The 25,449-nt window shown below is 37.4% G+C and overlaps 1 protein-coding gene across 1 annotated transcript in view; it reads left to right on the forward strand.

Moving 5' to 3' along the window:
* Positions 1-25,449, forward strand: part of LOC150109447 (1,5-anhydro-D-fructose reductase-like) — a 193,934-nt gene that overhangs the window by 162,673 nt on the left and 5,812 nt on the right. Inside the window, exon 6 of the mRNA XM_090402383.1 lies at positions 11,139-11,245. Coding sequence (XP_090258509.1) covers positions 11,139-11,245 — 107 coding nt within the window. The remainder of the gene's footprint in view (positions 1-11,138; positions 11,246-25,449) is intronic.

Below are 25,449 nucleotides of genomic sequence, written 5' to 3' on the forward strand. Positions count from 1 at the left end.
TATGCTTCACGTGCATTGTTTATGTGAGAAGCAGAAAGGTTTTATGCTTCGTTGTGAGATCAGATTATTTATTATTGATTTTTTTATTATTCTTACATCACACCTCCAGGGAGTCCAAAGACTCATCGAGGGAGGGCATCAACTCTACAACCCTTCATCCCACTACTCCGCCAACCTTCATCATCTACTGCCGACTACCACCACTAGTGCTTTCACAGACAATCACAAACATCCATGCCCATGGCGGGATTCGAACCCCAGCCTTTTGGCTGGAGAGCGGATACGCTAACCACTCGGCCAACCAGGCTGGCATTTGTTTATTTATTTATTCTTAATGTAAAAGGAATACAGAACAGCTACAGGTCAATGTCCAGTCTGGAAAGCCAATCCAAGGCCTCATCCATCACCTTGTAGATGTCCTGTAGGCCACCACCATGAAATTGGCGCATTGGGCAGTCATTCACAATATGATCTTATTGTTCCAGAGATAAATATTATAGCTTGGTTGAGATCAACATCAATCAGTGAGGTGTGAGTGCTGTTAAGCCACACTGCAGAACAGTATTCTGCTGTGGGAATCACTAATGCCAAAGCTGGTATTTTCATAATGTACTAGCATCCACACCTCATGAAGATCCTGCTATTTTCTGCAAGATGTTATTGTAAATTTTTAATTTGCTAGCTATCTTTGTCAAGTGATCTTTGAAAGTCAGTGGTTTGTCAAGAGTCACTCCAAGATACTCTTGGGTTCTGTTGCATTTTACTATGTTATTGGCATTTAAGTAACAGCAAATCAAACTATGCTTTAGAAGCATAGTTTGATTGGCTCTTACTTAAATGGAAAACTGTGACTTCAGTTTTTTGCAGATTGGGTTGTAAGCACCATTGTTTAAAGCAGTTCTCAAGTTTTGATAAAGGGTGTAAAATAGACTGCTTCCTCATAGTGCACTCTAGATAATGTAAAATAGTCTACAGCAATGATGACACCATATTTCCTTCATAGGACTCACAGCCATAGGACTCATGATAGAAATGTGGAATGGAGATGGATGTGGGATTAGGTAATAGAGAAAGTGGGTTGTGTGGAGTACAGTACCCTATCACGATGAGTCCTTGGACTCCTTGGAGGTGCTGTCAATAACAGTAATGAATAGAAATCGTTTTAGGGAGAGAGTGTTAGAGAGGATTTCGGATGGACTGGAAAGTGTACAAGATTGGTGGAAACATAATTCAAAAGTAATCCTGAGCTGTGCAATCGAGGTGCTTGGTGAGACATCTGGAAAGATTAGAGAGCAGAAGGAGGGTTGGTGGTGGAATAATGATGTGCAAGTGGCAGTGACAGCTAAGAGGAAGGCAAAGCAGAAGTGGGATGAGTCAAGAGTGGAAGAGGACAGAGAGGTGTACAAAGAGAGAAAGCAAGAAGCCAAGAGAGTTGTGGCACAGGCGAAGGCCATGGCATATCAAGATCTGTATAATCAATTAGAAACAAAGGAAGGACAGAGAAAAATTTACCAACTAGCGAAATGTAGAAATAAAGCAGCTAAGGACATCTTACATGTGAGGCAGATCAAAGATGCTGAAGGAAGAGTATTATGGAGGGATGTGGACATAAGAAACAGATGGAAAATATACTTTGAGGGACTTCTGAATGAGGAAAATGCAAGGACTCACAGAGGAGATGGGCAGCCTTCTGAGGGGATGGTGCAGAACATCAGTAGAATGGAAGTGACGGAGGCCATGAAGAGGATGAGGAATGGAAAAGCGGTGGGCCCCGACAGAATTCCAGTGGAGGCATGGAAGGCACTGGGGGAAGAGGGAATTGACCTGCTGTGGGACCTGTTCATGAAAGTTTGCCAACAGGAAAATATACCCGAGGAATGGAGGGAGAGTACTCTTGTTCCCATCTAGGGTAAAGGGGATGCACGACTGTAAAAATTACAGAGGAATAAAGTTGATGTCCCACACAATGAAGATCCTAGAAAGGGTTCTTGATGGTAGATTGAGGGAGGAGGTGGAGATTGCAAAGGAACAATTTGGCTTCATGCCTGGTAGATCAACAACAGATGCTATCTTTGGGTTACGACAGATGATGGAAAAATATCAAGAGAAACAAAGAGAGCTACATCTGGTATTTATTGATCTGGAGAAAGCATACGATAGAGTGCCAAGGCAAGAAGTCTGGAGGTGTCTGAGGGAGAAGAAGGTGCCGGATAAATATGTCAGGTTGGTGCAAGAAATGTACAGAAATGTGAAGACAAGTGTTCGGACCTGTTTGGGACAGACAGAAAGTTTTCAAGTAACAGTTGGCTTGCATCAAGGGTCAGCATTAAGTCCGTTTCTGTTTAATATTGTGATGGAGGTGGTAACAGAGGAGGTGAGAGAAGATGCACCTTAGACAATGTTGTATGCAGATGACATCTTGCTGTGTGTAGATTCAAGAGAAGAAGCGGGAACTAAACTGGAAAGATGGAGAAAAGTACTGGAAGAGAGAGGTATGAGACTGAGCAGAAGTAAGACAGAGTATATGTGTTGCGCAGTGGGCGGTGGCCAGGAGACAGATCTGGAGCTGGAAGGAAATGTCATCAGGAAGGCGAGAGACTTTAGATACTTAGGTTCAACAGTGGAAGAAGATGGAGGAGCTAAGAAGGAAGTGGGATGCAGGATACAAGCGGGTTGGAGGAACTGGAGGGAGATGGCTGGAGTGTTATGCGATAAGAGTGTGCCGATCAATCTGAAAGGCAAAATTTATAGGACAGTAGTGAGGCCAGCTATGACATATGCTATAGAAACTGTGGCCCTGAGGAAAAATAACATCAGCAGAATGGAAGTAGCAGAGATGAGAATGCTTAGGTGGATGTGCGGTGTGACCAGAAGGGATCATCTGAGAAATGACTATGTCAGGGGAAACAGTGAAAGTTACGAACTTAGGAGCGAAAATACAGGAGGCAAGGTTGAGATGGTTTGGTCATGTGATGAGGAGGGAGGACGAATATGTAGGAAGAAGGGTCATGCAGACGGATGTGCAAGGAAGGCGGAAGCGTGGGCGGCCAAAGAAGAGATGGAGGGAGCTGGTAGAAGAGGACTTGAAGATGAAGAACTTGGATGTGGTGACAGCCCAAGACAGGAAGGTGTGGAGGAGACTCATAACAAACAGTGACCCCACTTAAGTGGGAGAAGCTGTAGAAGAAGAAGAAGAATAGCTGGAAGTGGAATTAAGCAGTTCATGTTTTACTTATGATAAAATATTTCTGTAATTCAGCATCCCATTTTCTTGTTTATCTTGGTTTCTTGAGCGATATTGTTTTATGTCCAATGATGGGTTGCTAGCCTAATCACCTGGATCAGATGGAAAAATTGGATATCGATCGGAAATGGAAAAGGAAAAGAAAGCGATATGGAATAATAAAACTAGAAACATGGAATGTAGTGATTAATGGAAAAGAGGAAGAACTTATACAAGAAATAGCCAAAAGAAACATTAAAATATGCAGTATAACAGAAACAAAAAAAGAAGGAAATGGAACAATGAACATACAATACTATATGTTTATATACAGTGTAGTAAAAAAATAAAATAGAGCTGAAGCCGGAGTGGGAATAGTAATACATAAAGAGTTAAATGAAAATATAGAAGAATATAAAAATGAAAGACTATTAACAGTTAGGATAAAAGCAGATGGTGGTAAAATAAATATAATTATGGTATATGTCCCAGAAGAAGGAAGAAAAGAAAAAACAGAAGCTTTTTATGAGGACTTATACAAAAAATAATACAAGAAATAAAACCAAATGAAAAATTAATTATAGTGGGAGACTGAAATGTACCAGTAAATGGAATTATGCAAAGATTTCATGAAGAAACAATAAACTATAATGGAGAAACATTGATACAATTCTGTGCAAATAATAAGTTAAAAATAATGAATACATTTTATCAACATAAAATAACTTTTGGAAATACAAGAGGACAGGAATCAATAATAAATTATATTATCTGTAACAAAGTAATACACACCCATCATAAATAGAAAATCTTAGTGTTAGATTAAGAAGAAATTGCAAGTGATTATAATCTGTTAATATGTTAACTAAGACTAAAATCTAAAGAAAACCAACACAATGCCAAAATAAAATTTAAAGTGAATTATTAAAAGAAGAAAGTATAAAAACATTATACTACAGTAGAATAAAACAAAAGTTTCAAGATAACCCATTAAGCAGCAAACATGTAGAAGATAACTAAAAGATTTTTAAAACAATTTTAAATGAAATAGCAACAGAAGTATTATTATTATTATTATTATTATTACCCCAAGACCTCATGGAGTCAAAGACTCATCTGGGAGGTCCTTTTATCACACACATCTAATCATACCGTGTCTTAAACACACTCAAACTCCTTGCAGACAACACACTCTCAGGTAAGGCATTCCAATCATTCACAACTCTGCACAAAAAAAACCTGCCTCTCACTCCCCTACTCACACCCTCTTTATACAGTTTCCAGGGATGACCTCTGGTTCTCCCCTGATCTCCCACTATTCTCTGTAGAACTTCTTCACCATTGATCCCATAACAACCCCTTACCAATTTGTAGGTCTCTATCATATCTCCCCTCTTCCTCCTGTCCACCAGACTCTGCAAATTACATCTTCTCAATCTTTCCTCATACTCGACATTCCAGAGGTCAGAAACTACCCTTTGGACCCCTTCCAACATCTCTTTATCCTTCTGAAAACCCGGTGACCAAATCTGGGCACAATAGTCCGTGTGTGGCCTAATCAAAGCCTTATACAACGGACCAAGAATCTCCCTGCTTCTACACGTCAGTGTCCTCCACATCATTCCCAGAAGCCTTTATGTTGCTTTCACAATTTTTGCGATGTGTCCCCTAAATTTTAGATCCTTATCCACTGTAACCGCCAGATCTCTTATTTCCTCTACCTCCAACAATATATATTATCACCAAGCATAAATTCTGCATCCCATCTTTGTTTTCCAAATTTTAAAACCATACATTTTGCAACATTGAACTCACATCCCCATTTCCTTGCCCAATCACTCAATTTATTCAAGTCTTCTTGTAAGGCCACAACAGCTTCATTATTCTTTATGGTTCGTTCCAACTTTGCATCATCTGCAAACAACTGAATATCTTTATCCAAATCTTCGCCAATATCATTAATATACAAGTTAAACAGTAATGGCTCTAAAACAGACCCCTGAGGCACTCCACTAGTGACTTTCCTTTTCCTGGATATCGTTCCCCTATACACAACTTATTGATACCTATCAGATAGCCAGTCTCCAATCCAATGCACTAATCTAATATCCAACCCCATCTGCTCTAGTTTGACTGTCAACTTATCATGAGGTACTCTATCAAAAGCCTTTGCAAAATCCATGTATATTACAGTGTATCCTTTTCCTCTGTCCAAGGAAGCAGTCACTTTATTGTAATAAGTAAGTAGATTACTAAAACATGACTTCCCTTCTGCAAATCCATACTGTCCATCAAAAATAATACCATTGTTATCAACCCAACTCTGGATCCTAGTTCTCACAAGCTTCTCCAACAACTTAACCAGAACACCTGACACACAGACAATCTATAGTTTGATGCTTGAGTTCGATCACCTCCTTTATGAAATAGCACAATCTTGCCCTCTTTCCACTCCTTAGGAACTTGACCAAGTGCAAGACTCATATTAAAAAAATATGTCGAGGCAGGTGTCAACTCCCTGGCACATTCCTTCAGAATACGCGGTGATATATTTTCAAGTCCCACAGCCTTATTAACATCGTTTACTCAACTCCCCATACACCTCTTGCTCACCTACAATCAGTCTCTCCTCCCCATCATCAACTGCTCTTAATCTCTCCATGAAGTCACATTCACAAGATTGAAAGATCTTTATGAACTGCTCATTAAGTATCTCCACCAGACATTCTGCAACAGCTGTCTTTATACCATTTTCTCCAATCAATGTCATCCTTCCATAATCATTCTTTCTTTTGCTGGCTACATATCGAAAGAACTCCCTAGGATTCTTTTTGGCTTCATTAGCTAACTGCTGTTCATACCTCTCTCTTTAGCTGCTCTCACCAACCAAGTCACCCTCTTTGCCTGGTCTTTGTAGACCTCATGAAATTGGTTATTTCCACTTCTCTTATGCTGCCTTCACAATGCCCTTTTTCTCTATATCGCATGCTTAATCTCTTTATTCATCCATCTCACACCCACCTTATTTAACCTTCTCACCCTTGGAATACATTTAGGCATCGCATCTACTAGATAGTTTTTGAAAATACCCCAAGTTGCATTGATCTCTTTTCCAGCTAACTCCTCATTCCACACTACACTCAAAAGCTATCTCCTGAGCTCTTCATAATCATCCCCCCTTGTAGTTCCACATATACTCTTTTCTCACAGGGGTCTTTGCACTGCTGGCAACCACCCAGGTAATTGCCTCATGGTCATTCTCACCAATTGGTGGATGATTTGACACCTCATTTATAATTACATCCTCTGATGAGAGGATTATTAGGGATAAGAACATCCTCTGATGAGAGGATTATTAGGGACAAGTATTAGGGGTAAAAAAAAAGAATAACAAAATCAAGAAGATAGATTCCATGATCTAATGAAGAAAAAAAAATATTAGTAAAAGAGAAGAACAAAAAATATCAAAAATATCTACAAATGAAAACAACAGATGTTCAATCAAAAAAAAAAAAAAAAATCCGCTAACGCCTATTTGTTCCCATATGAGGAGTAGGCAGGGCCATTTACCCTATCTAACTTTAGAGACTGAGTGGGCAGTTCAATCTACACTGGTATTCAATCAGAGAGATAGCTGATCCAAGGCTATTACTGATTCATCGGTACGCAGTGAAGAAGGCAGCAAGCTAGTGCCGCTATCTCGTGGTCCCTCACCCTAACACAATATTTTTAAAATCTGAAAGAAGTGTGGGTTTGACGGTTGATTTTCTTGAGTTTACGGGACGAAAAACTCGAATATCCAGGAGAAAAATCCGCTAGCCTGTGCCCGAGATCGACTAACTCAGAAACCGGTCGAAAAAAGGCTTAGAAAAATTTCCTCTAGTCGGCGACTAGATTTGAAACACCAAGTCTTTCTTCATGCGGTTAAGCGCTGTGCTGTGCAAATGCCTCATCCACTGAGCTACACAGGCTTTCCTGTGTTTCCAACAAGAGATGATTGGAATGAATATAAAGAAATCAGAAATAAAAAAAGAAAATAGAAAGCAAAAATCGATTTTGGAAATCAACATGATTTCTATGGTATACAGAAACAAATGTGGAGATTTATTAATACACAAAAGAAGGAAGAAGCAGAATATATCCTAATATTAAAAGTAGAAATAGAGGAATTAGAACATTATTTTAAAAACCTTTGTAACCAAACAGTTGAAATAAAAGTAGAACTAGGTAAACAAACAAATCAAAAAGAAGAAGAAATAAATAAATAGTGCAGATGTCGTAGCCCTGCAAGAGGATTTGAATAAGCTAGATAGAAGGGCAACTGAATGGGTGTATCGGTTTAATGCAGCAAAATGTAAGGTCTTGAGGTTTGGGACACATCGATGGGGTGCTGCATACTCTGTGGGAGGAGTTAAACTGGAGGAAGTAGGGGAGACGAGATCTGGGGTTGATGATTGATAGAAACCTGAAATTTAGGGGACATATTGCAAAGGTAGTGAAGGTAACGTAGAGGATTGCTGCAATAATGAGAAGGACATTGATTATCATTCTGTTGTATAAGACTGATCAGACCACAATTAGACTATTGTTCTCAGATCTGGTCCCCAGGATTTGAAGGCGATAAATTAAATGTGGAAAGGGTACAGAGGCAGATAACAAAGATGGTTTTAGGACTGTACAATATGAATTATGAGGATTGACTGAGGGAATGTGGACTGCAGAGTTTGGTGGATAGAAGGAGAGGTGATATGATTGAGACTTTTAAACTGTTGACAGGTGGTTACAGGGTTGACACTGGGGAGTTCTTTCACTTGGTTGAACAGTGGGAAGGAATCATGACAAGGGACCATCCCTGGAAGTTACGAAAGGAAACTGTGAGAAAGAGGGTGAGGAGTGGTTTCTTTGCATGGAGGGTGGTTGAACCATAGAATGCATTGCCCGATAGAGTGGTGAGAGCGAGAACGGTTAATGATTTTAAGGAGTGGTATGATAGACTTTGTGTTCCCTAGGAGGGACCTCCCTCGATGAGTCTTGGTAGACTTGTGTTTCTTAGAAAGGAACTCCCACGATGAGTTTTTTGACTCCATGGAGGCCTGAATAATAATAATAATAAATACAACAGAAATTGAAAATGCAATTAAAAAATTGAAAAATAGAAAATCACCAGGTCTAGTTAATATCAACAATGAATAATGAAAAATGGTAAAGAAATTATAATTCAGAGTTTAAATATATTATACAACTAAATAATAAATACAAAAAAGATTCAGGTAGAATGGAAGAAAAATATAACAATACCGATATTTAAAAAAACAGAAAATTTTAGAGGGATATTTATTAAATATCCCTCTAAAATTTATTAAATACCTCATTAAAAGTACTAACAAGAATCCTAAATAATAAAATAATAAAGGAAATTAATCTATTAGATGAACAAGGTTTCAGAGAAGATAGATCATGTGCAGATGAAATATTCATAATCAGACAATTGTTATAGAAAACAATAGAATACAATAAGAACTATTTATATGCTTTATAGATCTGGAAAAAGCATTTGACAGAATATTAATTCAAGATGTAATAGAAATATTGCAGAGAAGAAAAGTATTAGAAAACATAATACAAATAATTAAAGAAATATATTATAATAATAGCTGTATAATAAAAACACATGGAAAAATAAGTAAAGAGATATAAATTAGTAATAGCATTAGACAAGAAGACTCTTTAAGTCCAATATTTAATATAATAATGGATAAAATAATATAAAAAGTTAATAAAATATAAAATACAGGAGTGAAAATAAATAATAGAATAATAAGAACTATATGTTATGCGGATGATGTACTATTAATTGCAGAAAATGAAACTCAGCTACAAATACATTTAATAAAGCAGCAAAATTATATAATATGAAGACATCAAAAACAAAAACAAAATGTATGACAATATCACAAGAACCACAAAGATGCAAATTAGAATTGGATGGTACTATTATTGAACAAATAATGAATTACAACTATTTAGGTATACAGCTGAACTGAGAAGGAAGGCCACATCTAGAAGTTCCCAGGATTTGAAGGATAAATTAACTGTGGAAAGGGGTACAGAGGCATATAACAAAGATGGTTTCAGGACTGTACAATGTTAGTTATGAGGATTGGCTTAGAGAATGTGGACTGCAGAATGGATAGAAGAAGGAGAGGTGATATGATTGAGACTTTTAAACTATTGAGGGGCAGTTACAGGGTTGACACTGGGGTGTTCTTTCACTTGGTGGAACAGCGGGAAGGAGCGATGACAAGGGGGGGGGCATCCCCAGAAATTATGAAAGGATGCTGTGAGCAAGAATGTGAGGAGTATTTTCTTTGAGTGGTGGGTGGTTGAACCATGGAATGCATTGCCTGATAGAATGGTGAGAGCAAGAACAGTCAATGAGTTCAAGGAGTAGTGTGATAGACTTTGTGTTTCCTAAGAATGACTTCCCACAATTAGTCTCTTGACTCCATGAAGACCTGAATAATAATAATAATAATAATAATAAATCTGCAAGAATATCAGGATGGTTGACTGAAACAATATGGAAAAATAAACATCTTAGAGTAGAGACAAAAACCAGAATTTATAAAACAGTAATCTGGCCTATTATGACATATAATGTAGGAACAAGACCAGACACTAGAAAAACAAGACAAATTTTAAACACAGGTGAAATGAATATATTAAGCAAAATAATAAATAAAACTAGATGAGATAAAATAAAAAATACAGATATAAGAAAACAATGTGAAATACAAGCAATCAACAATGGGGTAGCAACCCAAAGAATAAAATGGATTGAACATGTGGAGAGAAGAAGTGAAGATAGAATAATAAAAGAAGTCTATAGTTGGAAACCAAAGAATAAGAGAAGAACAGGAAAACCTAGAAAAAGATTAAAAGATACTATTAAAGAAGATGAAGTCTTGGTTGCAGCAGATATTACATCTAATGGGTGAAGAAGAAGAAAAAGAAGCATCCCATGTTAATGGTAAACAGATGATATCAACAGTATCGAAATTAATAACTACTGTACACTCATGTCATGATTTTTTTCTAAGGCAAGGCAAGTTTCCTGTTATTAATGTAGGATTGTTCGAATGTGTCAGAATTTCTAAATTATGCCAGAAGTGGAGGAAGTGAGGGATCTCAGAGTGATAACAGATGGGCACTGAAGTTTCAAGATTACTTTGCAAAAGTTATGAAGACAGCCTAGAACATTACTATTGTGATGAGAACATTGACAAGCAGAGATCACATGTTCCTGGAATAAGGGAATATTTCTTGATTGTTCCCTTATGTGTTGACCTTGTCACCTGCTTTCCTGTTTTCATATTCAAAGATGATATATCTTCATATCATCCTATAATGATATGAAAATCAGAGAAAAGGGGACAGAGATCAGTAACAAATATATTTCAGAGTTCTGGTATGTAGTTCAGTATTGCAGACCCTTAAATAGAAAAGGGGGATATATGACTCAGACATAAGTTACTAAAAGGAAAATATTAAATGGATATTAGAAAGATTTTTCAGAGTGTGGAAAGAAAATGACAATGAGAGGGGAGTTGTCATAAAGATCTGAGGAGTAAGTTTTTTATGATGATTAGTTAGTAGTGGTAGGTGGAATATGTTTCCAGAAAGTGTTGTGAGTGTGAGTTATGTGAGTGAATTTAAGATGTGTGATATGTATCATGATATTTAGGATGCACCTCCTATAATAAGTCCTTTGTATTCATGAAAGTGTGTTATAATAATAATATATCTACTAAAATGTTGGAAAGAATATTATTTGGAATGTAATTTTGTTTCTATTTTTTACCATAAAATTTCTAAATATTTTCATTTCTTTATCATATCCATTTATAATTAACAGATAGAATGCCATCCCTATCTCACTCAGAAGAAACTTATTGATTTCTGCATGGATAATAACATTGATATTACAGCCCACACCCCCTTAGGAGCTCCAGTTACACAAGAGTAAGTTTTGAAGTTTAATTAATTGAAAAATTAAATTGTGATATTATAATATCACAATTGCCTACTTATTCTGTTAATTATTAAAATATATCTACTTTCATCAAGAATTTTAAATTTTTTTTGTTTAAAAGAAAAAAAATCCCACAGTGGGATTCAAGCCCACAACCTATGCTATCATAAATTTAGTTTAATCCTTTATCCAAGTGTGTGCAAACAAAGTTTGCGCCTGAAAGTATCTTCAGGACTGGGGTAAAGTGGTACAACACTGGGCGACTCCTTGCAAAGGCGGAGAAAGCTACCAATACTCCTATCTCAGTATCTCCCATAATGCAAAACACATCTCCTTGCGGATATGGATGATGTTATGCATTAAGGGAAGGGCCACTACCCAGACTAGTTTCAACCTTTATTGAGGTCTCTTCAGTGGGAGCTAGGCCCAAGTGGAGATACCAAGGCAGAAGCATTAGCAAGGTCATCTTCCCCCCCAGGAGTTGCACTCTTGCAATTTGTATACAATTTGATTATTATAATTTTATTCATTCTATTCCTTTGATTTGTAGTTTATTTAGTTTGGCTCTGCAGTTCCTCTTTCCTTAAATGGGTTTGCACAAGTCAGAATTTATTGTTTAATTCTAAAAAAAGTTTTCATATGTCTTTAATTGTTTCATAATTTCTTAAGCATAAAATAATATTTAATTTTACGGTTGGAGTTGGTACTCAAAGAGAACTGTATGAAGAGATGGATTCCATTTGAACATATTCACAGACATTTGACAAAGTTGTTGTTGGATAAGTGAAAGTGTTAGAGCATGGAAAGTAGTGTTTTCAGAGTGGAAAGAGGAAATGATGGCCTCACATGGGGATAGTAGTTTGGAAGATGGAAGGATGTATAGTGGTGGAATCTGGGGAAAGTAATAATAAGTAAATGAATAGTGATAATGCACAAGTTTTTCTTGATACATATGCCAAGGATTTAGGAAAGAAGGAAAGTTTGAATATTATGGGTATCAATGAAAGGTACTTGACAGAATATGATATCCTGAAAGGAATAGAAGTAGAAAGGTATACAGTGCATTTCAATAGGATAGAAATGATAAAGCGGTGGCAGAGTATTACTTATGATAAGTGATGAGTTGTGTCCTCTCAGGGTAGTGAACTGTGAGATAATTGTAGGTGCACTATATACAAATTTCTGAGAAATATGTTATAATAATTAAGTCAAATATTACAGAAAAAAATAATGCGATAAAAAAAAATAAAATGAAACATACCTTAAGTTTATTCATTCTTGTGTTTATGAGAAACATGAGCCTGATGTGTCCTAGAGATTGCTTCAATGTTTGGGCACATATTTGAAAGGCAAACGCTCATTTCCTCGTCAATACATTGAAGAGTTCCTCTCTTTTTACACTTAATTGTGGTGAGGGTAGAAAATCCTAATTCACATAAATATGATGTTGAAAATTCTAGTAAAATGTTCAAAGCTTTTTTAGATATTGACAAGTGAAACCAAAGCTTAAATAACTTTCATTATATTTGCGAGTAGGCCGCAATTTTGCTTTCTTACTTGCACTTAACTTTTGCTCACTTCCAGAATCTGATTCTTCAATATCATGCTTCTTTTTGAGAAATCTATCCATTTTATTTGGGTGTATTTATCTGAAAATAAGTAATATACACATAACATCCACTTCCAACACTTTTAAAATGAGTAATATACACAACAAGAATAAACCATATTCTTGTTCTTTTTGCAAGAAAAACCGCTGTTAATTAACATAATAATGATGTGTTAACAAAAAGAGCAGTATATCCGTAATGAAAAGGTATAATAGAGTAACTATATTTATTTTTATATCTGGACACATATTTCTCTGGAATACCACAGGCTGCACCCGGAAATCTTCTAGGGTGCACCAGTGCGCCCTGGCACACCCTTTGAGAACCACTGGTTTAGAAAATGAACAGTGTGAGTTAAGGTGGAGAGAACAGGATATTTGTATGCACTTTCAGTTCATGTACCTCTTTTCTCACTTTGGTCGATGTCACATCAGTTATTACTACATTATGTCCACTCAAGTGATAGGTTCTCAGAGAGTAATTATTTATTAATTCAACTTTTTTTTTTCCTACTTCTGTTATTTCCTTCCATCAACATTCATGGAAGTTTTTCTTCCATAATTGTTCTTCATTTTGTTATCATTATAGCAAAAATAACTTGAACATTTCCTTTTTTTTTTCTCTCTATTATAATCTGATTTTAGCCTCCTCACCATGATAGTCATCCTTCTTGCATGTAATTCATACCTCCTAGGCCTGCTAATCATGTTTCTCTTTATATTCCCTCAGTCTATTCATTGGACATTATTCCCTCTACTACGTTTATTTATTTATATTGTTTTATGCAGGCAGCTCCTACTTAATGATGCTACACATTAATTTTTTTTTGGTTAATGATTCTATTCACACATTTAACTGCTATGTAATTTATCCCTTCATCCTAGATATGCAATCTCTGATATTTCTTCACTGAAACATCACTTTGACCATCAACATGCACTGCTGACATCCTGTTGACCATTTGCCATGCCCTTTTTCAAGCTGCCTCCTAGGTCTGCCTGAGGAGTTGGAAAGAGGGGAAAATAGTTCCATTGCATAAAGGAGGCTCCAAGACTGATGTAGTAAATTACTGATTTATCATAATATCAGGAGTTGTTGTCACTGTATTGGACAACAGTAAAATACAGAAATGGATAGATGGAAATGGAATACTGTATTGGGGGGGAGGTCAGCATGGTTTTGTGAAGGGTAGGTCATGCCTCAGTAACTTGCTCACGTTTTATAAAACAGTGACAGCTGTGTTGGATAAAGGTAATGGGTTCACAGTGATACTTCATAACTTTGCAAAGGTCTTTGACAGAATACCACATGGAATTCTAATCAGTAAACTGCAGCACATGGGGATGGATATAGGACTGGTGAGATGGATAATGTGCATGATATGTCATGGAGTATCGACCATAGATCAAGGCCGAGTGTGTTAGAAAGCTCTTCCTCTAAGAAAGCTCTTCCTCACCAAAGCTGATAAGGGAAGCGCCACTGTGGTACTCAATCAAAAAGACTACAAAGGTAAGCTAAATTCTTTAATACGAGACCGTACTACTTACCTCCCCATTGAATATAATCCGACCAGCTCTAAAAAACGTTCCTAACATCAACAAATTTGGGTGCATGAAACTGCCCCAAATTTGGGAGACTTTCATTATGAGAACTTCAGCCCAACGGCCAAGACTACCAAATTAGCCCGCAAGAGGGCGCCATTAGGACTTTAGGAACAAAATTAGTGTCTTAATTTCTGCCTCATTTGCTTTGTTAGTTCCTGTAGTGCACATACCATATCTTTATGTTCCTGAAGATGACAATGTGACATTGTCGAAATATAGAAGTGATTCATTAAAGTTATCTTTAATTAATTTACTTTATATGCGTTGTTAATTCCGTAAATTAATTACCAGTTATGTCTAACCAACGTATAAGTCTTACCACTAGGATTGGAGGGTGATTGATGGAGAGATATCAGAAAGTAGTTTATTCAGGAATAGAGTCCAAAAGAAGGCCTGTGACTAGTGACATGCCACAAAGTTCTGTTCTTGGACCGCTACTGTTTAATTTGTTCATCAACAATATAGGAAAGGATCTGAGGGGAATTATTCAGTTATTTGCCAGTGATGCAAAGTTGGATAGAGTAATAGTTAATCCAAATGATGTTAATCAAAATTTTGCAGGATGATTGGGATAGATTGGCAGACTGGGCAAAGGAGAATGGATATCGGTTTAATGTGGAAAAGTGTATGGTTATGCATTTTGGGGTGAAAAAGATTATCAGCTGTATACTGCAGTGGTGGAACTGTGCTCTGGAAATTCATGAAGCCAGAGATTTGGGAGTGTTGGTGGATATGGAATTAAAGTTTAGGGAGCACATAGCAAAAAGTGGCTAAAGCAGCTTGTCAGATCACTTGGTTACCGAAGAATACTTTGATGAGCAGAAACAACCAGGTTATTGTTTCTCTTTATCAAGCTTTGATAAGACCCTATTTTGACCACTGAGTGCAGATCTGGGCTCCAGGATTTCTTGGAGAAAAAAGAAAAGCTAACTGATTACTGTTTTTTTCCTTTTTTTTTTAACATGAACTGTATACCACAAAGATATCATAAACACATCTATACGATAATGTAAGTTTAGTAGAAACATGGCTCAGTAGATGTTTGTTGATGCTGTTCCACAAAATAGTTTGCACGATTGATTGAAAGAAGACTTATTATTGTGGTACTTTCAGTTTATTGAGTAATTTATTCTGAAACCGTAAAATATCCAGAATGACTTAAAAAGTTTAATAATATCAGAAAGAAAATCCTGTTTGATTACTTCACTGGTATTTTTTAAAGAGGTATGATAAAAAGGAAGACTATATCCAAAGTTCAGACAGGCCCAGGAGAAAAAAAAAATTGCATATCCTGCAATTATTATTATTATTATTATTATTATTATTATTCAGGCCTCCATGGAGTCAAAAGACTCATCGTGGGAGGTCCTTCCTAAGAAACACAAAGTCTATCAAGACTCATTGAGGGGGGAGGTTCCACCTAAGAAACACAAAGTCTATCATACTACTCCTTAAACTCATTGACCGTTCTCGCTCTCACCACTCCATCAGGCAATGCATTCCATGGTTCAACAGCCCTCCATGCAAAGAAACCACTCCTCACCCTCTTGCTCAGAGTTTCCTTTCATAACTTCCAGGGATGGCCTCTTGTCATCACTCCTTCCCGCTGTTCAACCAAGTGAAAGAACTCCCAGTTCAACCCTGAAACCACCTCTCAACAGTTTAAAAGTCTCAATCATATCCACCAAACTCTGCAGTCCACATTCCCTCAGCCGATCCTCATAACTATCATTGTACAGTCCTGAAACCATCTTTGTTATCCGCCTTTGTACTCTTTCCACAGTTAATTTATCCCCTTCAAATCCTGGGGACCAAATCTGAGAACAATAGTCCAAGTGTCGTCTGATCAGGGTCTTATACAACGGAATGATAACTGTTTTATCTCTGCAGGTCAGCGTCCTTCTCATTATTGCAGAAATCCTCTGTGTTACCTTCACCACCTTTGCAATATATCCCCTAAATTTCAGGTTTCTATCAATCATCAACCCCAGAACTCTTGTCTTCTCCCCTACTTCCTCCAGTATAGCTCCTCTAATAGAGTATGCATCATCCCATCGATGTTTCCCAAACCTCAAGACCTTACATTTTGCTGCATTAAACCGACACCCCCATTCATTTGCCCATCTATCTAGCTTATTCAAATCCTCTTGCAGGACTACCACATCTGCACTATTACTAATAATCCTTCCAAGCTTTACATCATCTGCAAACAACTGAATATCCCCTTGAAATCCACTGACAATGTCATTGATGTCAAAGGTTAAACAATATAGGTCCCAGTACTGAGCCCTGTGGGACCCCACTTGTAACCCTCTGCCTCCTTGAAACTGCCCCGCCATACACACCTCTCTGATACCTATCGAACAGCCAATTCTGAATCCAGTTGACCAACCTGACATCCAAACCCATGTGCTGCAACTTAAATATCAGCTTATCATGTGGCACCCTGTCAAATGTCTTCGTTAAGTCCAAGAAAATGGCTGTATATGCCTTTCCCTCATCTACTGCTCTTGTAACTTTATTATAAAATGCTAACATATTACTAAAACAATAACGCCCCTTCACAAATCCATGTTGGCTCTCACAGGTAACATTACTCTCATCTGCCCAATGCTGTATATGGGCCCTCGCTACTTTCTCCAAGATCTTAACAACTACTGATGACACACAGACTGGCCTATAATTAGACACTTCCAGTCTGTTACTATCCTTATACAATGGCACTATCTTACCTTCCTTCCATTCCCTGGGCACCTTTCCCATAGCCAGACTTTCATTGAAAAGCCAGGTCAAAGGAGCTGTCATTTCTTTAGCACATTCTCTCAAAACTCTTGGTGAAATACCATCCAGTCCCACAGCTTTACTGACATCCAGTGTACTGAGCATTTGGAACACACCCTCCTCCTGCACCTCTAAACCTTGAAGCTGCCCTATCCCTCTAGTATTAAAATTTACTCCTCCAGAATGAAATACTCTAATAAAGTGTTCATTGAACACACTATGTCCTCTGCATCAGGCACTCTATTCCCATTTTTATCCCACAATGTCATTCTTCCACAATCATTTCTCCTCCTACTGGCCACGTAGCTAAAAAATTCCCTAGGATTTTCTTTGGATCTTAGGACCAATCTCTTCTCATATTCCAGTTTCGCTTTCCTTGCCATACTAGTCACTCTCCTGGCCTGTGTCTTATATTACTAAAACAATGCATCTTCTCTTCACCTATCTCCTTATATCTCTTCCATAGCCTCTTTTTCATATGCAGTTTCTGTTTATAATAATGTTTGTCATCCACTTTACTCCAAATTATGTCCTCTTCTTCACTTGTGGAATACAGCTTACTATTGCTGCTAACAAATATTCCTTCAAAATTTCCCAAGTACTAATGATATCCTGGCCTTCCAATTCCTCCTTCCATGAAACTTTCACAAATTGAAGTCTAAGACTATTATAATCACCTACCTTATAATTCCACATACATTCCCCTCTCTTTGATACTCCTGCTTGTCTATTCATCTTTCAAGTCAAAATCACATGGTCACTCTCTCCAACTGGTGGGAGAGATGTCATCTCAGTTATTATCAACTTGTCTGATGCTTTGACCAAATCCAAAACTCTTGAACCTCTTGTTCCCTGTATTACATGTTGCCTAAGACATTTGTCCCTCAATAATTCTAGAAATTCCGTTCCCTTATTGCTACATGTGTCTTTCTCTCCCCAATTTATACTGCTATAGTTAAAATCTCCCATAACAATCATTCTTCTTGCACTTGCCAAGTTCAACTGTCTAAACAGCTCCTGATGTTAATGGATGAAAGTGGTAGATCAGTAATTGCTGCAGAGGACATAGTCAAGATATTCAGTGAGCAGTTTATCAGATTGTTTCATTCTTAGTGTGAAATCAGAAGCTGAAGTGTAAAGGATGAAATGAGAGAAGGTGAGCAAGCAAATGGTATATGAGGCATTAAGATAGATGTCATACTGCAGTAGGATTTTATGACATATCACCACATGTCTTAAGGGAATGTTCCAGGGAGTTAGCATCAGCCTTGATTTGCATGTTTAACAAGAGTCTTGGAATAATGCAAATCCTAAGAAATGGAAGGAAAATAAAATTGTTACACTTCACAAAGATGGTGATAACACTAAGGTTACAAATTGTAGGCTGACCTGTGGATATCTAATGAAGTTGAAGTTACGGTGTTGGAGAGGTTGATGAGAACTAGGATACAAAAGTTGGTTGGTAACAGTGGTATTCTCTGTGCTTGTCAGTATGGGTTTGTTTAAGGGAGGTCATGTTTTACCAACTTGCATGTGTACTATAACAAGATGACAAATACATTGGATAAGGGAGATGCATATACAGTAGTTTACTTTTTATTATTATTATTATTATTGTGACACCTCCAAGGAGTCCAACGACTCATCGAGGGAGAGTGTGCCAACAGCATCGAAAGATTGATCCCTTCCAACTACTAATCCCGCTCAAACTTGCTTAACTTTTTGTGAGCCATTAGTAACAGAGGCTCTACCAATTGACCAAAGGCTTTTGATAGATTACCACACCCCACGATTCTAACTAAATTGTAGCAGATAGGATTGGATGATAAATTAGTGAAGTGGATAAGCAACTGATTCTCAGATAGGTATCACAGCAAGTTGTGTGTGGAAGTACAGTATCCCAGAAGAGGAATGTCACTAGTGGTGTGCCACAGTGGTCTGTTTTAGGAATATTGTTATTTAATTTGTATATTAATAATACTGGAATGAGTAGTGGAATAGGAATATGAAGTTCTTCATGCTGTGGAGTAGATATTAGGAAATGTTCCTTAGAGAAATTTTCCATTCAGTCCTTGATTAAAACTCTTTGCTTTCAGCTCTGTAAGTGAAGCACCAGTCCAAGTTTTAATATTGTCTATCCAGTTTATTCTAGGTCTGACTCTTTTTCAAGTTACTGGAATAAGTCCTTCAAGAACTTGCATTGGTAGACCATTTGATCTGCTGATATGGCCAAGTCACATAAACAACAAATTACACAATAATCACAGTAATTAACTTTAATGAAAGTACAAATATTTCATATTGAAAATAACAGTACATCATCAGTGTGTGGAAACAAGCAAATCAAAGAAAAAGAATACAAGGTACATACAACAATCAGTTTACCAATTAAAAGCGGTTCCCACAAGCTAGAAATTAATATATTAATAAATAATATTAAAACTATTTTTGATGTTTACATAAAATCAGAATCTTCCAAACTTTTGTGAGAGAGAGAGAGAGGACAATTGTTCTGATTCAGATTAGGCCAATGTAAAAGGGCTTCACAACTTTTTTTGAAAAGGTGTTCGCATTTAAAACTGCTTCTATGTAGAAGACAAACTACATCCCTACAGACTGTGTTTAGTGTCAATACTATGTTGTGCAATACCAAACTTTTGAAGTTTCGCATATTCAAAGTTGCGGAGAGCAAGGATTATGAATGATATTCTGGCTGAAATGTGTGAGGAGATGGGAGTACAGTTTGTTAATGTGTGGAATGAGTTTGAGGGACGAAGTGAGCTGTATGGGAGCGATGGACTGCATTTGAGTGGTTATGGTGTGAGTCGCTTGGAGAGACTGCTGCTGGAAGGTAGAGAAGTGAATAGAGAGAATGAATCAGATCGAGAGGGGAGTGATGTGGAAGAGCAGGAGAGTAAGACAGGAGAGATTGAAGGAGTGGAAATGAATGTGGAAGTGAGTGGTATGAGTATAGATAATGAGAGAATGGGTGTGCAAGAGGAACAGGGAAACGGGGAGGCTCAGGGTGGACAGGGATACACAGCGTGAGAAAGGTGGATGCTCCAAGAGGAGGTGAGAGAATGTGTAGGCAGGAAAGTAATGGGATGATCAGGGATCAAAAGGAAACAGATGGAATTGCAAAGGGTTCTAAAATGAAGAAGCAGAAAGGGAAATGGCCCCAGTCCAGCATGGAGAGATCACATCGAGTGAGTGGTATCAGTGGAACTAGCTGTAGATCCAGAAATGAGTTGTTGTGTTTGTATACCAATGCTAGAAGTATAAGAAACAAGGCGGATGAAATGGTTGCACTAATTGCGTCTGTGCACCCAGAGATTGTCGGAATAAGTGAGACATGGTTAGATGAGGATGACATCCTGACAGGAATAGAGATGGAAAGGTATGATGTGTTTCGTGAGGATAGAAGGGGTAAAAAGGGAGGGGAAGTGCTATTGATGATAGAGAAAGAGTTATGTCCATACAAGGTAGAGATGCAAGAGGGAAATGGGGCCAGTGGTTTTGAGGCAGTATGGTGTGAGATAGAGGTGAATAGAATCAAATACTTGGTGGGATGTTGTTATAGACCTGGTAATGTGGATGGTGGTGATAGTGAAATGTATAGTCAAATAAGCCAAGCAAATAAGAAAAGGGTGATCATTATGGGTGATTTTAATTATGGCAATATAGACTGGAATGAAGAGATAGCAACTGGAAGTAAAGAAAATGAGTTTCTTGAGTTTTTGAGGGATAACTACCTCAGACAGTATGTAACAGAGGGCACAAGAGGATTAAGGGTCTTGGATTTGGTCATCTCATCGGAGGATGTAATTATCAATGAGGTATCAAATCATCCACCAATTGGTGAAAGTGACCATGAGGTGATTACTTGGGTGGTTGCCAGCAGTGCAAGGACCCCAGTGAAAAAAGGGTATATGTGGAACTACAAGGGGGGTAGATTATGAAGAGCTCAGGAGACAGCTTGCAGGTGTAGCATGGAATGAGGAGTTAGCTGGAAAAGAGATCAATGCAGCTTGGAGGATTTTCAAAAAATATTTAGTGGATGCAATGTCTAAATATATACCACGGGTGAGAAGGTTAAATAAGTTAGGTGTGAGATGGATGAATAAAGAGATTAAGCATGCAATACAGAGAAAAAGGGCATTGTGGAGGCAGCATAAGAGAAGTGGAAGTAACCAATTTCATGAGTTCTACAAAGACCAGGCAAGGAGAGTGACTTGGTTGGTGAGAGTAGCTAAAGAGAGGTATGAACAGCAGTTAGCTAATGAAGCTAAAAAGAATCCTAGGGAGTTCTTTCGATATGTAGCCAGCAAAAGAAAAAATGATTATGGAAGGATGACATTGATTGGAGGAAATGGTATAAAGACAGCTGTTGCAGAATGTGTGGTGGAGATACTTAATGAACAGTTCATAAAGATCTTTCAATCTTGTGAATGTGACTTCATGGAGAGATTAAGAGCAGTTGATGATGGGGAGGAGAGACTGACTGTAAGTGAGGAAGAGGTGTTTGGGGAGTTGAGTAAACTAGATGTAAATAAGGCTGTGGGACTTGATAATATATCACCGCGTATTCTGAAGGAATGTGCCAGAGAGTTGACACCTGCCTTGACATATTTTTTTAATACGAGTCTTGCACTTGGTCAAATCCCTAAAGAGTGGAAGGAGGGCAAGATTGTGCCACTTCATAAAGGAGGTGATCGAACTCAAGCATCAAACTATAGGCCTATCTGTGTGTCAGGTGTTGTGGTTAAGTTGTTGGAGAAGCTTGTGAGAACTAGGATCCAGAGTTGGGTTGACAACAATGGTATAATCTTTGATGGACAGCATGGATTTGCTAAAGGGAGGTCGTGTTTTAGTAATCTACTTACTTATTACAATAAAGTGACTGCTTCCTTGGACAGAGGAGAAGGATACAGAGTAATATATTTGGATTTTGCAAAAGCTTTTGATAGAGTACCTCATGATAAGTTGACAGTCAAACTAGAGCAGATGGGGTTGGATATTAGATTAGTGCATTGGATTGGAGACTGGCTATCTGATAGGTATCAACAAGTTGTGTATGGGGATGCGATATCCAGGAAAAGGAAAGTCACTAGTGGAGTGCCTCAGGGATCTGTTTTAGGGCCATTACTATTTAACTTGTATATTAATGATATTGGCAAAGATTTGGATGGAGATATTCAGTTGTTTGCAGATGATGCAAAGTTGGGACGAACCATAAAGAGTAGTGAAGATGTTGTGGTCTTGCAAGAAGACTTGAATAAATTGAGTGATTGGGCAAGCAAATGGGGATGTGAGTTCAATGTTGCAAAATGTAAGGTTTTAAAATTTGGAAAACAAAGATGGGATGCAGAATTTATGCTTGGTAAGAATATATTGTTGGAAGTAGAGGAAATAAGAGATCTGGGAGTGATAGTGGATAAGGATCTAAAATTTAGGGGACACATCGCCAAAATTGTGAAGACAACACAAAGACTTCTGGGAATGATGAGGAGGACACTGACGTGTAGAAGTAGGGAGATTCTTGTTCCATTGTATAAGGCTTTGATTAGGCCACACATGGACTATTGTGCCCAGATTTGGTCACCTGGTTTTCAGAAGGATGAAGAGATGTTGGAAAGGGTCCAAAGGCGACTGACTAAGGTAGTTTCTGACCTCTGGAATGTCGAGTATGAGGAAAGATTGAAAAGATGTAATATGCAGAGTCTAGTGGAGAGAAGGAAGAGGGGAGATATGATAGAGATCTACAAGTTGGTAAGGGGTTGTTATAGGATCAATGGTGGAGAAGTTCTACAGAGAATAGTGGGAGATCAGGGGAGAACCAGAGGTCATGCCTGGAAACTGTATAAAGAGGGTGTGAGTAGGGGAGTGAGAGGCAGGTTTTTTTCGTGCAGAGTTGTGAATGATTGGAATGCCTTGCCTGAGAGTGTGGTGTCTGCAAGGAGTTTGAATGTGTTTAAGACCCGGTATGATGAGATGTGTGTGAGATAAAAGGACCTCCTAGATGAGTCTTTGACTCCATGAGGTCTTGTTTAATAATAATAATAATAATAATAAGTAATGTTTATTAATTCCTTTTTCCACAGAACGGCCTGTCTGCCCAAAGTATCAAATTACATTCACAAGGAATCTGATAAAAACCAATTAATGATAGAGGTAATGATTTTTCTTTTGTAGATGATGAGAAATTTTGTTAATAAGAAAAATGTGAGAATAAAGTGATAATTCTTCAAAATTCTACCAATAGGTTCAGAGATATCAGAAATATATGGTATTGGAACTGTGTGGTCTGTTGAAGAATTGGTGTTGGAACATAGGAGTCAGTTATCTACTGGATTTAATGAGGGTGGTAACTGTTTACTTCCATTAAGATTTTGATAGTGAGAAGTTCTTTTTGTGAGCTTGAAGGAGAGGAGCAGGCATTATATTCTCTGTTAATTAAAGACTTGATAACACCAATTTTTTAAGAGGTGTGATGAGCAGACTTTTGATGAATGTATCTGCGAGTAAAGATAGGTTTTCGATAAACACTGGTTGACAAAGTACTGGAGGCTGTGTGAGTAAGAAAGATGTCAAAGAATGGTAAACTACCAACATTTTCTTTTTCTGGTAAATTGAATGCATGGATGAAGGATATTGTTCCATTGTAGGAAAGTTGTAAGTTCATTTTCAGAAAAAGGCAAACAGCAAAAAACATCATTGATGTAATGAAACCAAAGAAAGTGTTGGGGATGAATGGATGAGAACAAGGTATCTTCCAGATAGTTCAAAAAATAGTTTGCCAAAGGTGAAGACAGAGAGCTATCCATGGCACTCCCTTCAAACTTCAAGTGCCTTCAAGTCACATAAGTTGTTTCCTTTGAATCTTAGTTATAATGTTTTCTCTTCAACCGGTGAAAGAACTGATTCTTTGTCATAATCCAAAATTTGTAATGCAATCTGTGTATCAGAAACAGTGGTGAGCTATAAGGGGCTCAGCGAGCCCTTTGTTAAATTTTTCTCAAAGTTGCAAGCCCCTTGTTCTTCTTGTTTAATAATCTTGTAGAACTAGAAAATACCACTGTGGAATGTATACATGCTACTATAATTGCTACTTTAAATTCATATGGATTTTCTGATAACTATATAAAAAATCATTTCCTTGCATTTTTTTCTGATGAAGCTAGTGTAATGTTAGGAAACAAATCAGGTGTTACAATCAAACTTTTACAAAAATTTCCAAACGTTGCAAAATATTTATGGATAAATTGTATGCTTTTTATCATCAATTACCAAAAAATCAACAAGAATTAAATATGATTGCAAAAGACCTTGGTATCGAAATTTTAAAGATCAGCCGTATGTTTGGACCATGATGGGCAGCTTGCAGTTATGAACGGCTCTTGCTTTGTGGAGAAATTACCCAGATTTATGCAAGCATTTTGCATGGAATGATAAATATAAGGGCTTTTTAAACTGACTTGTCAATTTAGAATTTTTAAAAGATCTAGCATTAGTGATTGATATTCTACAGGAATTATCATATCTATCAGAAGCTCTACAAAGTCGCAATATAAGTATTATAAGGGGTAAGTTAGGCTCTTTTTTTTTTTTTTTTTTTTTTTTTTGCTAGACGATGTGAGCCCATTGTTAAAATTTCCATAGCTCATGACTGATCAGAAATTTTGTATCTTTAGGAGTCATCTATAGCACATCATTTCAAATGTCAACAACCTCTTTTCATTTAGAGGGATCTAAGTTTCACTTCTATATAGAAGAACTGAATTAACTAGTATGTCAATAAGGCATAATCTGTTGGTAATTGTAAACTTGTTATCTGTCCATAGTAGTTTTTGATTTTGGAGTGGTGGAATGGGTATAACTGGATATACAACTATTTGCACATGACAAAACTGATGATAGTGATAAGGAATCAAACAGATGAAGTTGTAGCCTTACAGGAGGACTTAAATAGATTATATGAGTGGAAAATATTATGGACCTGTCAGAATATTTGTTGCAAGTGTAAGGTTCTGAAATTTGGTAGGCATCAATGGAATGCAAAGTATACACTTGATAGGGAACTTTTGGAGGAATTTGAGGAGAAGAGACCTTGGAGTAGTGGTGCATGAGGATCTGAAGTTCAGAGGTCACATTGCACAAGTTGTGAAGTCATCACATCAGATTATGGCAATGATGCGGAAG

Source organism: Typopeltis vanoorti, chromosome 2 (genome assembly GCF_054136105.1).
Source record: "Typopeltis vanoorti isolate ZY-2024b chromosome 2, IOZ_Tvanoo_1.0, whole genome shotgun sequence".
Lineage (NCBI taxonomy): Eukaryota > Metazoa > Arthropoda > Arachnida > Uropygi > Thelyphonidae > Typopeltis > Typopeltis vanoorti.